The sequence below is a fragment of the Brachycentrus maculatus genome, unplaced genomic scaffold (assembly GCF_059751285.1).
Source record: "Brachycentrus maculatus isolate JH-2025_06_01 unplaced genomic scaffold, ASM5975128v1 h1tg000401l, whole genome shotgun sequence".
Classification (NCBI taxonomy): Eukaryota; Metazoa; Arthropoda; class Insecta; order Trichoptera; family Brachycentridae; genus Brachycentrus; species Brachycentrus maculatus.
This window is the reverse complement of record NW_028281150.1, coordinates 135,308-150,355: the sequence shown is the minus strand read 5'-3', so window position 1 is coordinate 150,355 and position 15,048 is coordinate 135,308. Positions and strand designations below refer to the sequence as shown.

The following is a 15,048-nucleotide window of genomic DNA, read 5'->3' as shown; positions in this document are numbered from 1 at the left end:
TGGTTGATATATATAGAACTTCCAAGAATTTAAGTAGTGTGGTTGTCAATAATGGGTAGAATTGGTGAATGTTACATGTGTGTAAAGTGATCACTTAAACAAGCCTATGGCGGTCGTCAGCCCCGTAAATGTCCAGACTTAGATATTTTTTCTTTATCTTTGATGAGATGTCAAAAATAATATGAAAATTAACTCCTATAATTGGAGATAATCCAGATTTGTGAACAAGTATTTGTACACACTCAAAATGTTGTAAAAAAATATGTATCCAAATATCATTAGAATATTCATAACAATACTATATTTAATCATTTTGACGAATTACATAAGTAAATATTAAAATTACGTAAGCTCAAATATTGTTTCTTCTAATTGATATTCAAAATTTTAAAAAATTAAATTAATCTTTGAAAAAAGGTACCGGAACGCCGTTCCGCCGCATTACAAAAAAAACCCTGAACATTTATTATCTTTACCTACATATACATGTACTTTGACACCCCATGTAACGACGAATGCGACTTACGTAAACTATAAACGTCATTAAAAAAAACAATCTTCACAAAAAATAAACGGCTGATACAATACGGCTGTCCAAATTCAAAACACAGTAAGGGACATTTTTTTTGTAGTACGTTTTTTTTTTGCATTTTTGGACTAAGTAGATTCTACTTACTCCAAAAATGCAAAAAAACGTACTACAAAAAAATGTCCCTTACTGTGTTTTGAATTTGGACAGCCGAATAGCTTTATTTACTGCGTAGTTATACTCTGTAGGTACTTACTAGAACATTCCGATATTATTTCGTATGGATAATAAATTATACCAATAACAGAGGCTATCCGTGAAAACAGCGGAGTATTTGTAATTGAAGTTTTCCAATTCAATTATTTAATTAATAATTAATAATAAACTCCCCCTATAGTCTATGTTCCCGCTGATAAAAATAGAATATAAAAATAAGAAACAGTTCCTACCACCTTTTTCATCCTTCAATGTTAAAATTTGGATTTATTTTCACATATGGCGTTTGAAAATGATGCGGAATGCACCCACACGCATTATAATATATTTTAAGAATTAGTAGTTAAATTAACTTTACGTATAAACATATAAATATATATAAATATATATAAATATATAAATATATATATATATATATATATATATATATATATATATATATATATATATATATATATATATATATATATATATATATATATGCATATATGTAAATCCATATATATTTAATTTTTTGGATTAAATGGATACTACGAATCATGCACCTAAATACCCTTAATTCATAAATAAATATAACCTATCCGGAAACGTTTTTACTGTTAAATAAAAATACTGAAAATCTTTTATGCAAATTACAAACATTCATAGTATTTAAAATATTTTTTATTGAATTATTTAAAGTTGTACGTACATAGGAATAAAATTTATACAATATTAAAAAAAGTCATGTTAAAAATCTACTTAAAACAAATCCTATTTTACTAAATAATTATGTTTTTTTTTTAAAATATAATTCTAGAATAAATAAATGTGAACTATGAATAGATTCAAAATATTCGTTCATCACGAATGCTTGAGAAACGTTCACTCATCATTCGTCAATAAGAAAATGGAGATCACAGTTTAAAAATATTACATACAATATAATATAGAAGTGTAATCCATAATATTATTTTTCCAAAACTCAATACACCGTATTTGGGTCATTTTTTTGCTGTCTTTTTACTCATTCGAAATTCGAAACTGTTGGGTCATTTCTTTTGCTGACTTTTTACTCATTCGAAATTCGAAACTGTTGGGTCATTTTTTTTGCTGACTTTTTTTTCATTCGAAATTCGAAACTGTTGGGTCATTTCTTTTGCTGTCTTTTTACTCATTCGAAATTCAAAACTGCCGGTAGGCAAATGTGGTGGGAGTAAAAAATTAAATATATTTGATTAAATGTTTTTTGTTAAACTTTATTCTCCGTGGTAGTTTGTTTTCACAAAAGGTTTTTCGGAATAAAATGGAGAGTAATTATATATTGTGTTATAATAGTCTGCTGTGGCCGATAACATGATTTTATTATTCAAATATACAAATTTAACAAGGAGACTGTTATCTCCTTATAAAACGTTAAAAGTAAAAAAAATATATGCACTCTAATGAACCCATCCTGCAGAATGAACTTTAAAAAGTATTACATAGAGTTTTTTTTTTAAATCCACATATTAAAGTATCGCAAAATTAACCTTTGGATAGTATAAACGCAAAGTCCTAAAGACCCTTATCCACTTTTATTTAGGATCAACCGATTTCTATAAATTTTCGCGAAAAGCAATCTTTTTTCTCAGTTTAATCACCCCATGAAACACATGATCATGGTGTTAATAACATACAAACCATTAAACCAGATAACTTGGGATAAATTGGAAAAATATATATACTTATATACGAGTATATATAAATAAACTATAAATCAATTGCGATGAATTTTAAATTTGTCTTTTAAATCGTCTTGATAAATAAGATATGTTGGGTTGTGGTCCCGTGGTTAGTGTCGCTAACTCTTGAGTCAGAATTTCTCGGTTCGAATCTACACAATTTGGTACCTATTTCTAATAATGACCCGCTCAGACTTACAGAAATAGCATGAAATTGAAATATTTTTATAAATAATAATAAAAAACACATAAGTATATTTCTCTTTTATAAAAAAATAATACCTATGCAAATGAGATTCAATGACACATGTTGAATCAAAAGGTCATATCACTTAAAGCGTTTTGTTTCTGATTTTTACATATCAATTTTAAAATATCCGTAAGAATAAAAATGTAAATGTTGTTATTTTTTTCAAAATCTTTAATCTTCTTAAGTTATTCACCGATTCTTTTGAAAATTTGACACAACGCTCTGAACAAATACGCGCATATTTAATATTATAATAGAAGACAGATAATTAAAAAAACTTTTTTAAAGCAATGGCAGCGCTATCTGTTTAACGTAACAGCAACACAAGCAATTTACAGTATGCTTATTGACAGCAACTGTCACTTAGCAATTTCAACATTTTCGATAGCGTTGTTGTTTAATTGATTATTGATATTTTTGTTGCTACACAAGCATCGTGAAACTATACATATCGCTCACTCCTTTCAAGAACGTCATAAATCAAAAAACCTGATTTTTCAGTGATCGTTTTTAAAGTTCAAAAATATAATACCATGTATTAAAAATAAATATCAAGCCACTTATTGAACTTTTTACTGTGCAACAGATCTTTTTAGGTAAAACCTGAAGGTTTTTTCTCCATTTGAAAAACATTTAGTATATTTAAAAAAATAATTAAACAATGTCTTTACTTCAAAATGCAAAAACAACACTTTCTGCCCTGTAGCGGGTAAATATTAAGTTAAAAATATACCGCTTTTGCTGGGATATAGTACATTTTCTGGGCATTCCGAAAACATGCACAACTGAAAATTGACAATTTTTTATTTCTGGCGTTCTCGAAAGGAGTGAGCGATATCAGAAGTGTGTTCTTTCAATTTTAATTATTTTAAATTTGCCTGACTGAGTCACAGAAATGCGAAGCCGGGTACAGCTAGTGTATAAATAATACTTAAAGGTGAGTTTAGTGTGCTGACCATAAATACACAAGTATATGAAAAACTTATTCCATTTGCATTTTATACAAATGAGGTTTTTAATATTTCTGGTCATGCATTATCATTTAAATAATATCAGTCAAACACTTAATAGGTTAATACTGACCATATAATCTGTAATATGTGTTGTGTCGGGTTGTGGTCCCGTGGTTAGTGTCGCGGACTCTTAAATCAGTTTTCTCGGTTCAAACCCAAACTACCACAATTTGATACCTATTTCTAATAATAAGCCGCTTAGGCTCACAGGAATAGTATGAAATTGAAATATTTGTGTAAATAATAAAATCACAAATATTCCTCATTTAAAAAAAAATAACTAAAAGGTCTACAAAATAATTTAAACTGATCGTAAATTGAAGTTGTTTGGGACAGTTGGCACCTTAAAAAAATCAGAAGGCAGTGTATTTACCATTTTCTATCAACATAATAAAGCTTTGTTCGAAGTGAATACCTACTGCGTTTGCTCACAGTCGATCAAAAACAACTGCGCGTCGACGATTCAAAGCGCTTTTCGGATGTGTTTTAACGCGTTGAAAAAGATTTTTTTACGCAATACGTGCCAATATATGAAACATAGATTCATCACTTAACTCTAAAGACAAATCGGCGGTGAACGGAGTAGACAGCAGAAAGCCGCCCAAAGCTACCAAAAATGAAAATTTCAACTAGTGGAGTTTTATCCTCCATATTTTTTCCGCCTCCGTAGTGTTATGGTCAGCACGCATCGCTACGGTTCTGGAAGTCCCGGATTCGATTTTCAGATGTCAAATAAATAAAAGTGATTTTTTTACTCTAATATTTATTCAACATTACCCTAGTCTTGTACCTGAAGCGGAGGGCTGATCACCTTCCCTTCATGTGTTAACGATCAAGATAACATTGCGTTTATATGATGCAGTGCCCTATGCACCATTGGGGTGCAGATAATGGTTTGAAAAATACAGTTTTATTCTCAATATTTAAGGAGAATATTTTATCCATCAATTATCTGTAAAAAGGAAGAACCGTTATTAACGAATATTATATGAAGTTATTGGTGCGTTTGAAGGAAGAAAAAGTTCGAGAAAAAACATCCCCAAATGGAGTTAATTTTTTCAGGAGGAATTTTTCAGTATTTTTATCTACGAACTTATAAAGCTATGTGTTAAATATATTATAATGTAATTTGTAAACCTATTCTCAAAGCATTCCAATAATATAAAAAAGTATAACAAAAGTATCTACATATAATAAAGCATTTAAAGCACATCCTCTTCCCTATGTCTTACTTACATAGCTAAAATTATGATTTTAACTCCATGGCGTTGTCTTGTCAATAATTAGAATATTGTGAAATCCGTGTATATGAAATTTAATAGATTCAAGGCACGACGGCCTTTTAATGGTGGATTCTTAATATAAAAGGCAAAGATAATGTCATAATAATCATATAAAGGTATTATTAATATTTTTAATATTTAAAGCATATACTTTATAGTTATTCATATTTATATCCTTTTCTTACAAAAAAATCTAAGTAATGTTAGTTTTTATACCATAATGGTAGTGACATTTAGTACAATCACTACAATAGCATACAAACCATACTATAGTCACCATAGCACTAACAACACACGAATCGATAAAAAAAATACAAGTCTACTAAAATCGCTAAATATCAATATTTTGTTTAGTTGTAAGTGTATAAATAGTGCTAAGGTAGTGAATGTAGCATTGTTTGCATGCTGTTGTAGTGATTGTCCTGATGAAGAGACGAATACGTCCCGAAACCGGTAGACAAAAATCTCGGTGAGTGGTTATATTAGTATATATTAGTATATTACTAATATTTTTTGTAAAAAAATAAAAATAGAATCATACCTAATGGTTAATGGTGTAATCCAGCGTTTCCCAACCTTTTTTGTCTCGCGTACCACTTGGTAGTAGTACATCAAGCTTAATTGTACCACTTCGAAAAAATTATTGCATTTTGATATATTTATTATTTTAATTACATTACAAATTTTACAGGTGACTATATTTGCCAAAACTCAATTTATTTCATTAAAAAAAAAAACAGACGGTTTTATTTTTTCTGATGAAAATGAGACATTTGAACTTTACATATCACAACGTTTTTTTTAAAATAAAAGGTGCCGAAGCTCATTTCTTGTTGAAATTCAAAAATCAGGACATTTTAAGGAGTACCTATTTTTTTAACAACTAATGTTTATTCAAAAATCATAAAATTAAATTAAATTATTAAAAAAAATGAAATGCGCCGCAGGCAACCTTTTTCCAACAATTACCGAAAACAATAGAAAATGTATGAAAAAAATAGTTAAAATGATATTTTTATGTCTGATATAAAAAAAATATATATATGTCCGCCATTACTGTTATTTTTCGCGTTCCACCAACTATCCGCTCGCGTACCACCGGTGATACGCGTACCACAGGTTGTGAACTACTGGTTTTATGTCTAATCGTTAGATTTTTTCCTACAACCATACAGCGCTATTAAAAAGTCATTCGATATCAGCAGTGAATGGAAACCATGATCATTTTGATATATATTTTTAGCAAATGCGGTTGCCAATCAAAGTAACATCTAATGACATCTCTGTATTATCAAACGAACGTGATTTGATCCAAATTATGTTTACATATAAAATGATAAATTATTTTTCTATTAAATGTTTTTTTTCACGGTTCAACCCATCCACCGAACGCATCCTCCAGCTCTCTCGCTACAGCCATGGTGAGATGATCACAATTCGGACTGGCGACAACTTGAATGCCCACCGGAAGACCTTTTGGCGTTAGACCGAGGGGACAGTTGGTGACGGGTAGACCAAGACTGTTGAACACGAAGAGGAATATGTAGTTCAGTAGGTTGCGTAAGTAGCTGTAGTGGAATTGCGCCGGTTCGTGGAATGTCGGGTGGAAACACACTGCGTTATCGCCGAGAAGATTCTAAAAAAGAAAAAAAAAAATGGGTAAAACTTAAATTAAAACATTTAATTTTTTAGTCAATTCCTAGTGTGGTCTGTTTATAGACATCCCACGAGATCTCGGATTCTTTGAAATGTTACGCAGACACATAGTATCATTATACTAATATTTAGTATTTTTTGATGAAGAAGAATATGGAAGTCTTGGCATTTACGGGGGTTTTTTAATCCCCGTAAATACCCAGAATTCCATATTCTTCTTCATCTATATTAAGATGTCAAAAAATATTATGAAAAATAATTCCTATAATTGGAGATAATCCAAATTTGTGATCAAGTATTTGGACATACTAAAATTGTTGTAAATAAATTAACTGGTCAAATTATAAGCTAAAATAATAAAATGAAAATGTTTTTTCTAGCGTTTCTCATGTGTGTGATTATAATCCAGGATTATAATCCTTACATACAAAAGTTTTGTATCGCTTACTTGTATTATATTTTTAGATAATATACGATTTATTGGATTTCTTATGTATGGACCTAAATGTATCCAAAAGTCTTATTTATAAGTACTTGTATGTTTACAACATTTTGAGTGTGCCCAAATACTTGTTCACAATGTTGATATAAGAATATCTGCTAATAAAAAAGTTTCTCTCATCCCACAAACAGATGTCTCTAGCGAAATTCTCGTGATGTAAACACTACGCTTCGAAATTGAAACATAAAATTATATAGAAGTTCCGATAATTATAGCAGTGTGGTTGTCAATCATGGGTAGAATGTTATAGGTGTGTGAAGTGATCACTAAAACCAGCCTATGACGGTCGATAGCACCGTAATTGCCCACACTTCCAAATTCTTCTTCATCTTTGTTGAGAAAAAATAATATGAAAAATTAAATAAAATAAGCATTCTTTTACGGATAAATCGCTCACTCCTTTCAACAACGTCATATAAATAAAATCGTCAATTTTCAGTTGTGCATGTTTTTGGAGTGCCCAGAAAATGTACTATATCCCAGCAAAAGCGGCATATTTTTAACTTAATATTTATCCGCTACAGGGCAGAAAGTGTTGTTTTTGCATTTTGAAGAAAATGTATTGTTTAGTTATTTTTTTAAATATTCTAAATATTTTTCAAATGCAGAAAAAACATTCAGGTTTTACCTAAAAAGATCTGTTGCACAGTTAAAAGTTCAATAAGTGGCTTGATATTTATTTTTAATACATTTCATTATATTTTTAAACGTTAAAAACCACCTCCTGAAAAATTAAGTTTCTTAATATATGACGTTGTTGAAAGGAGTGAGCGAAATGTCCCTCTTAAAGTCATAATAATCATCACGCCTACCACAAATTCTTCCTTCAGGGCGGCATTAGTCTTCTCCGCCTTGCTAAATCTCTCCGCCCCCGCCTTGTCACCGATCTTCTTGAGCGGCCCGTACATGACGCTGGTGAACGTCGACTTGGAGCAACATAGTACCTTCTTCAGGACCTCTGGCCAGACCGACTTCCACTCGTGGGGGTTCCCCGGCTTGGAGTAAATGCTCTCGACTCCGTCAAGCTTCAGAATGCAGAGGGTTGATGCTTCAAATGAGTACTTCATGTTTTTCAGACTGGCCTGCAAGCGGAATACCAATGTGGCTTTAAAATACCCACTTTTCAGAAGCTTGTTAGCGGTGTTTGAATACAGCCAGATATTGATAGATACAGCCAACAGCGGATAGTTATATAAACAGTTCATATAAAGTTGTACAATTTTATTTTATCAATTTACTTTGTTTTGTGTTGTATTGCCTGTATTATCTAGATATTTACATTTTCTTATATTATATTTTTTTAAATAATGTATGAACGTCTCGTCACGGGCTATGCTTAGTGAGGCGTTCATCAATATATTTGATATTGTAAAAAAATATATTTCAGTACTGTATAAAGTATACTTAAAAAAAGAAATAATTAAATAAAATAAATATATTTAAAAAAATATATATACAAATATATATATATATATATATATATATATATATATATATATATATATATATATATATATATATATATATATATATATATATATATATATATATATATATATATATATATATATATATATATATATATATATATATATATATATATATATTTATATATATTTATATATATATATATATATTTATATATATATATATATATATATATATATATATATATATATATATATATATATATATATATATATATATATATATATATTTATATATATATATATATATATATATATACATATAAATAAATTCTTAAAGTAATTTAAGAGTTTATGTAGGCAGTCTTATCACGGAATTAAAATGGAATACTCAAAATTTCAATATATTTAATGTATTATTAAAGTAAATATTGACATATGAAATCAGAAGCGTAAATACCAGGAGTGTTGATGGAGGGATGCAAGTAAAATGAATAAAGATAAAAATATTACGACTAACAATTTTGCGACCTAAGTTACAATAAATTGTAAACTTGTACGTAAATCCAGCACTCAAGGGTTGTCGGCTGTCCAAATTTAAAACACAGTAAGGGACATTTTTTTTGTAGTAGGTTTTTTTTGCATTTTTGGATTAAGTAGAGTCTACTTAGTCCATAAATGCAAAAAAAACCTACTACAAAAAAATGTCCCTTACTGTGTTTTTAATTTGGACAGCCGTTGTGCATCTGCCTTCTTTCTAAATTCGTCCTCTAGAGGGATATAAAATTTTGTATGAAAAAAAGAGAAAGATGCCCGTCAGGTGATTGTATAAAGAAAATGGCACAGTGATTAGTACGTTGTATACCTGAAAATATAATGCGGTACGGAAGCGAATGCGTCTGCATCGTAAATCCAAACGTGATTCTTTATACTCTTTATATTTTCACTATAACTGATTTTCTGTTTATTTCGGAAGGTGTTTATTATTATAATTATTATTCTGTTACATATTAATGTAATGATAGTGATTTCTCTGTAAATACTAAGTATTTTGTATTCTTACTAGTTCCGTGATTAATTTCTCTCCTTTATTAATAAAGAAATAAATACATTGTATAAACTTTGGTACTTTCAATTTGAATTATTCGCGCACAATTTTATGATGTTAAAAGCCATAAAATGCGTAACATGATGATAAAATAAACATAATGTCTTACCTTTTGAACTGTAATGTTGTGTTTTTCTTGGAAATGTTGGATGACCTTATTCAATGCATTTCTGACGTCTCTGTTTATTTTCTTAGCTAAGAAAACGTCTTCGCCGTCCATATAATAATACTTCAACGCCTTTATGTTGACCTTGAAAAAAAATTAAACATAAAAATATTACAAAAATAAATGTATGTGGTCACAGGTCTGCGAAAAGAGAGTCTAGGTCTATGAAATTGAAAAAATAGTGTGTATAATAAAGAAAAACAAATATTTCACTTTTGTTTTTTAAAAAAATAAACCCATGGGCTACGTTCTATTGTCCTTAAAAACAAATGCACGATACTTATTTTATTTCAAATTACATTTTATACAAAAAATTAATAAATAAGAATTATCTGCGATACGTTTGAAATCATCATCTCTTTCTACAATTTTCTATATTTATCGCTCTGTTTCACTTGTGCTTAAAATTAATGTAAAAGTTTTGTTTTATTTAACTTAAATTACTGATTTTTTTTAAGTTTATAATTCTTGTAAATTTTCCAAGCCTTTCTTTATCCAAGAAACATAAATCTTACATTTGATTCTTGTAATTAATGGAAATAATTTTTACGATTTAACACATGACATAACATTTTTGATTCCTGACCTACATAAGATGAAAAAATATAAATTAAAAAAAAAAGTATTTCACTCAGTAAATATAACTTTTTATTAAAACCTATTGCGACACGTGCTTCCAAGCATTCCGCGTCGTTTTCAAAGACCGTATGTGAAGTTAAGTGTAAATTTTACAATTGTATTCATGGGACGTTGAAGGATGAAGAGGGGTGGGAGATGTTTCTTATTTTTATTTATTAATTTTGGTTTAATTATTGTTCTCGTAAATTCATCAAGAAAAATAAAAAAAAACAGCTCCTGCCCTTACATCAACCTTCAACGTCCCAATAACACAATTCTAAAATTTAGACTTAGGTTCACATACGATGTTTGAAAATGATGCGGATTGTATCGAAACACGTGTCACAATAAATTTTAAGAAACAGTTGTATTTACCAAGTGAAATAACATTAAAAAATATAAAGATATTACCACTAAGTGACTGCCGGATCAATTAACGAAAGATGAAAAAATATCGTTTTACCATCGATATTTTTCATTGGGTTTTCATTTTCATCATTCATTAAACAGATTGGAACAATGACAGATCGAAGACAACTGACGTCAAATTGTTTAGTTTTTTTTTCAGTTTTTTCTTACGTCGTAGTTAAAATTAATCTTAATCTACTTTTTAAAAATACAGCCACAGTTGTGGTACCAATGAACAAATAATAACGACATAACTTTACAATTAGCAAGTATTGGAATAACTATGAAATATTTACGGCTATTTACCTTTCGAAGCGGTTAAATACAACGGGCTAAGCTCATTATTAAATCTGTAAGTACTTGACTAATTGATTTTTAAACGCTTGCCACTCTTAACACATTAAATTGACCTGATCTTAACAATTTGGAAAATGCCTTCATTTTACATTTTTACATACATCGATATAATAATTTTTGTGTATTAAATGCATTATTAAGTTTGTGGTATAGTAATATAACACTCTCATATATATATATATATATATATATATATATATATATATATATATATATATATATATATATATATATATATATATATATATATATATGTATTTATATATATATATATATATATATATATATATATATATATATATATATATATATATATATATATATATATATATATATATATATATATTTATATATATATATATATATATATATTTATATATATATATATATATATATATATATATATATATATATATATATATATATATATATATATATATATATATATATATATATATATATATATATATATATATATATATATATATATATATATATATATATATATATATATATATATATATATATATATATATATATATATATATATATATATATATATATATATATATATATATATATATATATATATATATATATATATATATATATATATATATATATATATATATATATATATATATATATATATATATATATATATATATATATATATATATTAATATGTATATAAAAATATATATTTACACGTGTGTAAAGTGATCACTCAAACCAGCCTATGACGGTCGTAAGCCCCGTAAATGCCCAGACTTCCATATTCTTCTTCATCTTTGATGAGATGTCAAAAAATAATATGAAAATAACTCCTGTAATTAGAGATAATCCAGATTTTGTGAACAAGTATTAACAAAATGTTGTAAATAAATTATCTGGTCAAATTATAAGCTTAATAATAAAAATGAAAATGGTATTTTCTGGCGTTTCTCATGTGTGTGATTGTAGTCCGGGATTCGGATCTCACATACTAATATAAGAGTTTCTGCTTAATAAAAAGCTTCTTTACATCTCACCAATAGATGTCTCTAGTGAAGTTTTAGTGATTCATGAACAAGGTTTCTAAATTGGTTCATATATATAGAACTTCCAAGAATTTGAGTAGTGTGGTTGTCAATAATGGGTAGAATTGGTGAATGTTACACGTGTGTAAAGTGATCACTCAAACCAGCCTATGACGGTCGTAAGCCCCGTAAATGCCCAGACTTCCATATTCTTCTTCATCTTTGATGAGATGTCTAAAAATAATATGAAAATAACTCCTGTAATTAGAGATAATCCAGATTTTGTGAACAAGTATTTGGACACACTCAAAATGTTGTAGATTTATACAATTTATTTTCACATAGTTTTCACTTTTTTTCATCTGGCAGAACTTCCCAAAGGTTGAGAACAACTGAACTAAGGGTTTATACAGTAATTAATGGCCATTTAAATAATACGAGTAGATTACTAGCTCAATGACTCGACATTATTGATATGAATATAGGTTGCGGATGACGTTTACTACTTGTATAAACAAACATCACTTGGCTTGTTACACTTACTTGTTATTTGTATTACACATAACGACATACAACAAACAACGATATCGATTAAATATCGACAATTTAACTTAAATTCAAATAAGTACAACTATCGACTTATGGCAATGAAGAAATGACTTCGTACATAAATACAGGGTGCCACAAAATCAATCACTTCTGTCGGAAGATATTATAAAAGAAGAACACTTGCTTTTTACCACTTGAGTTATATTTATTTTATTAAAACGACTAGTTTCGGGAGCTATACTTTCTTCCGAAACTAGTCGTTATAATTAAATAAATACATTTAACTCAAGTGGTAAAAAACAAGGGGTTTTCTTTTACAATTTTATAATATCTTACCACAAAGTGAATGCCGAAACAAAAAAAAAATTATCCGTCGGAAGATGTTAGAATTTTTAAAAATGGCGTTGTACGATAATAGTTTTTGACGTTTGTGAACTAGACAGCTGCAGTATACACACAGATTAAGGGTGGCGCAAAATCATTCAATTTTGTTTTTAAATAACTTTTTTACGAAATAAAAAAAAAGTTTTTGAGGTGTAGAAATCTTAAATTCGAAATTTTTTCTGTTAAGTGAAAAATATGATATTCATCAAATGGCTGCCGCCAATGTCGATACATATTCGTACTCGTTTTATGAATTTTTTTGTATACTGCAGCTGTCAAGTTCACAAATGTCAAATATGATTGACGTACGCCGCCATTTGCAAAAGTAAGTACATCTTCCGATAGGATGATTGATTTTGCGCCATTATGTACATAAATACAACAAGAGTATGTTTTGATAAATCTACGAGTATTTTCATTTTCCTCTCTCAATGTCTTACATATGTGTCGCCTACTTTCAAAATCCGCCAGATCCAATTTTATGAGATTTTTAAATAAATACTGTATCGGAATGCCAATTGTGGGTTTTATTATTTAAAATATAATACATACTTGAAAACCCTGCTAAAAAATACTTAAAAACAGCGTTGTATTTTGAATTCCGCTATATTTATGGAACTTGCCTTCTGACCCATATCGGCCAATCAGAGAGCAGGGATAGGTCAAAAATTAAGATGACGTCAATATCGGTTTGTGTCTCGTGTTTTTTTTTAATAATGAAAAATTTCTTAATAAATGGGAAAATTCTCTATTTTATAATATTTTATCTGTAATAAATATAGACATATCTTTTGAACATTAATGTTGCTCAGAGAATTTTGCATTTTTTGTAAAATCGACTTACATGGATCTGGCGGATTTTGAAAATAGGCGACACATATAAAGTGTCATTATCCGACATTAAAAGGTTAAGGTTTGTCGTATTATTGACATAACCAATGATCAGATGATCGACATTTATAGTTTGACCTGTCCACTTTCAAGTTACTGAAGTAATTGATCATACCAAGTTTCCCCTGTCTTCCTCTGCTCCAACCAACCAACCAAATTCACCTCATAATTTTTTTCTACACATTCTTCACTCATTCGATTTACATGCCCAAACCATCTCAAAACGCCTCTTTTTATTTTATCGATAAAGCTCATCTCAGCCTTGCATTCCTTCCTTATATATTACTTTTTGAACACATATCTTACATATTTTTACAGCACATTTGTCTGAGAGATCGCATTTCAACTGTATTTTCTTCACTTTTATCGTATTGTTTCATAATGTTTGTTTTTGTTTTAATGTGAGGTATTAACTTAATTAAAATTTGAAGGTAAGGTCGCCCAGTTAGCGTCCTCCGCCTTGCATTATTTCCTTTTATCGCCATTCGAATTTATCACGAATTTATCACGCATTATATTTATCCGAATTTATCACGCATCGTTTTGACGCACATTCGTCCGAGAGAACGCATTTCGACCGCACTCAGTCAACTTTCAACCTTCTTTCGCCAACTTCCTTAAGGACCAATATACTATGAATCACAACTTAATTTTCTTGAAACTCAGGTAATAATTGAGTATTTTTTCTTAAGGCCCAGTATTCTTTAAATTGCAACTTAATTTTCTTTATAAACAGGTAATAATTGATGTATTTTTTTCTATTAACATCGTTTTGTATTAAAAAAACTATTTAATACAAAAAAATTGATAAAAAAGTTATTATTCGAAATAAATATTGATAGGTAAGGAGTTTAAAAAAATCACATACATATCGACGGCCCCTACGTAAAGTACTCTATCTGCAAATCTGTTACTTTACAGGAGAGAGCTTAAAAGATTATCAACGTATTTTTTTTTGTCATAAACGGT

At 28.6% G+C, this 15,048-nt stretch overlaps 1 protein-coding gene across 4 annotated transcripts in view; it reads right to left on the bottom strand.

The window, feature by feature from the left end:
* Positions 1 to 1,877: 1,877 nt before the first annotated feature.
* LOC148302876 (fatty-acid amide hydrolase 2-like) overlaps positions 1,878 to 15,048 on the bottom strand; it is a 40,213-nt gene continuing 27,042 nt past the window's right edge. For all 4 annotated transcript variants that reach the window (XM_088270908.1, XM_088270909.1, XM_088270911.1 and 1 more), the window contains exons 6-8: positions 9,797 to 9,937; positions 7,965 to 8,234; positions 1,878 to 6,630 (exon numbers count right to left, since the gene is read on the bottom strand). In XM_088270908.1, the coding sequence (XP_088127034.1) occupies positions 6,361 to 6,630; positions 7,965 to 8,234; positions 9,797 to 9,937 (681 nt within the window). In that variant the 3' untranslated portion in view covers positions 1,878 to 6,360. The remainder of the gene's footprint in view (positions 6,631 to 7,964; positions 8,235 to 9,796; positions 9,938 to 15,048) is intronic.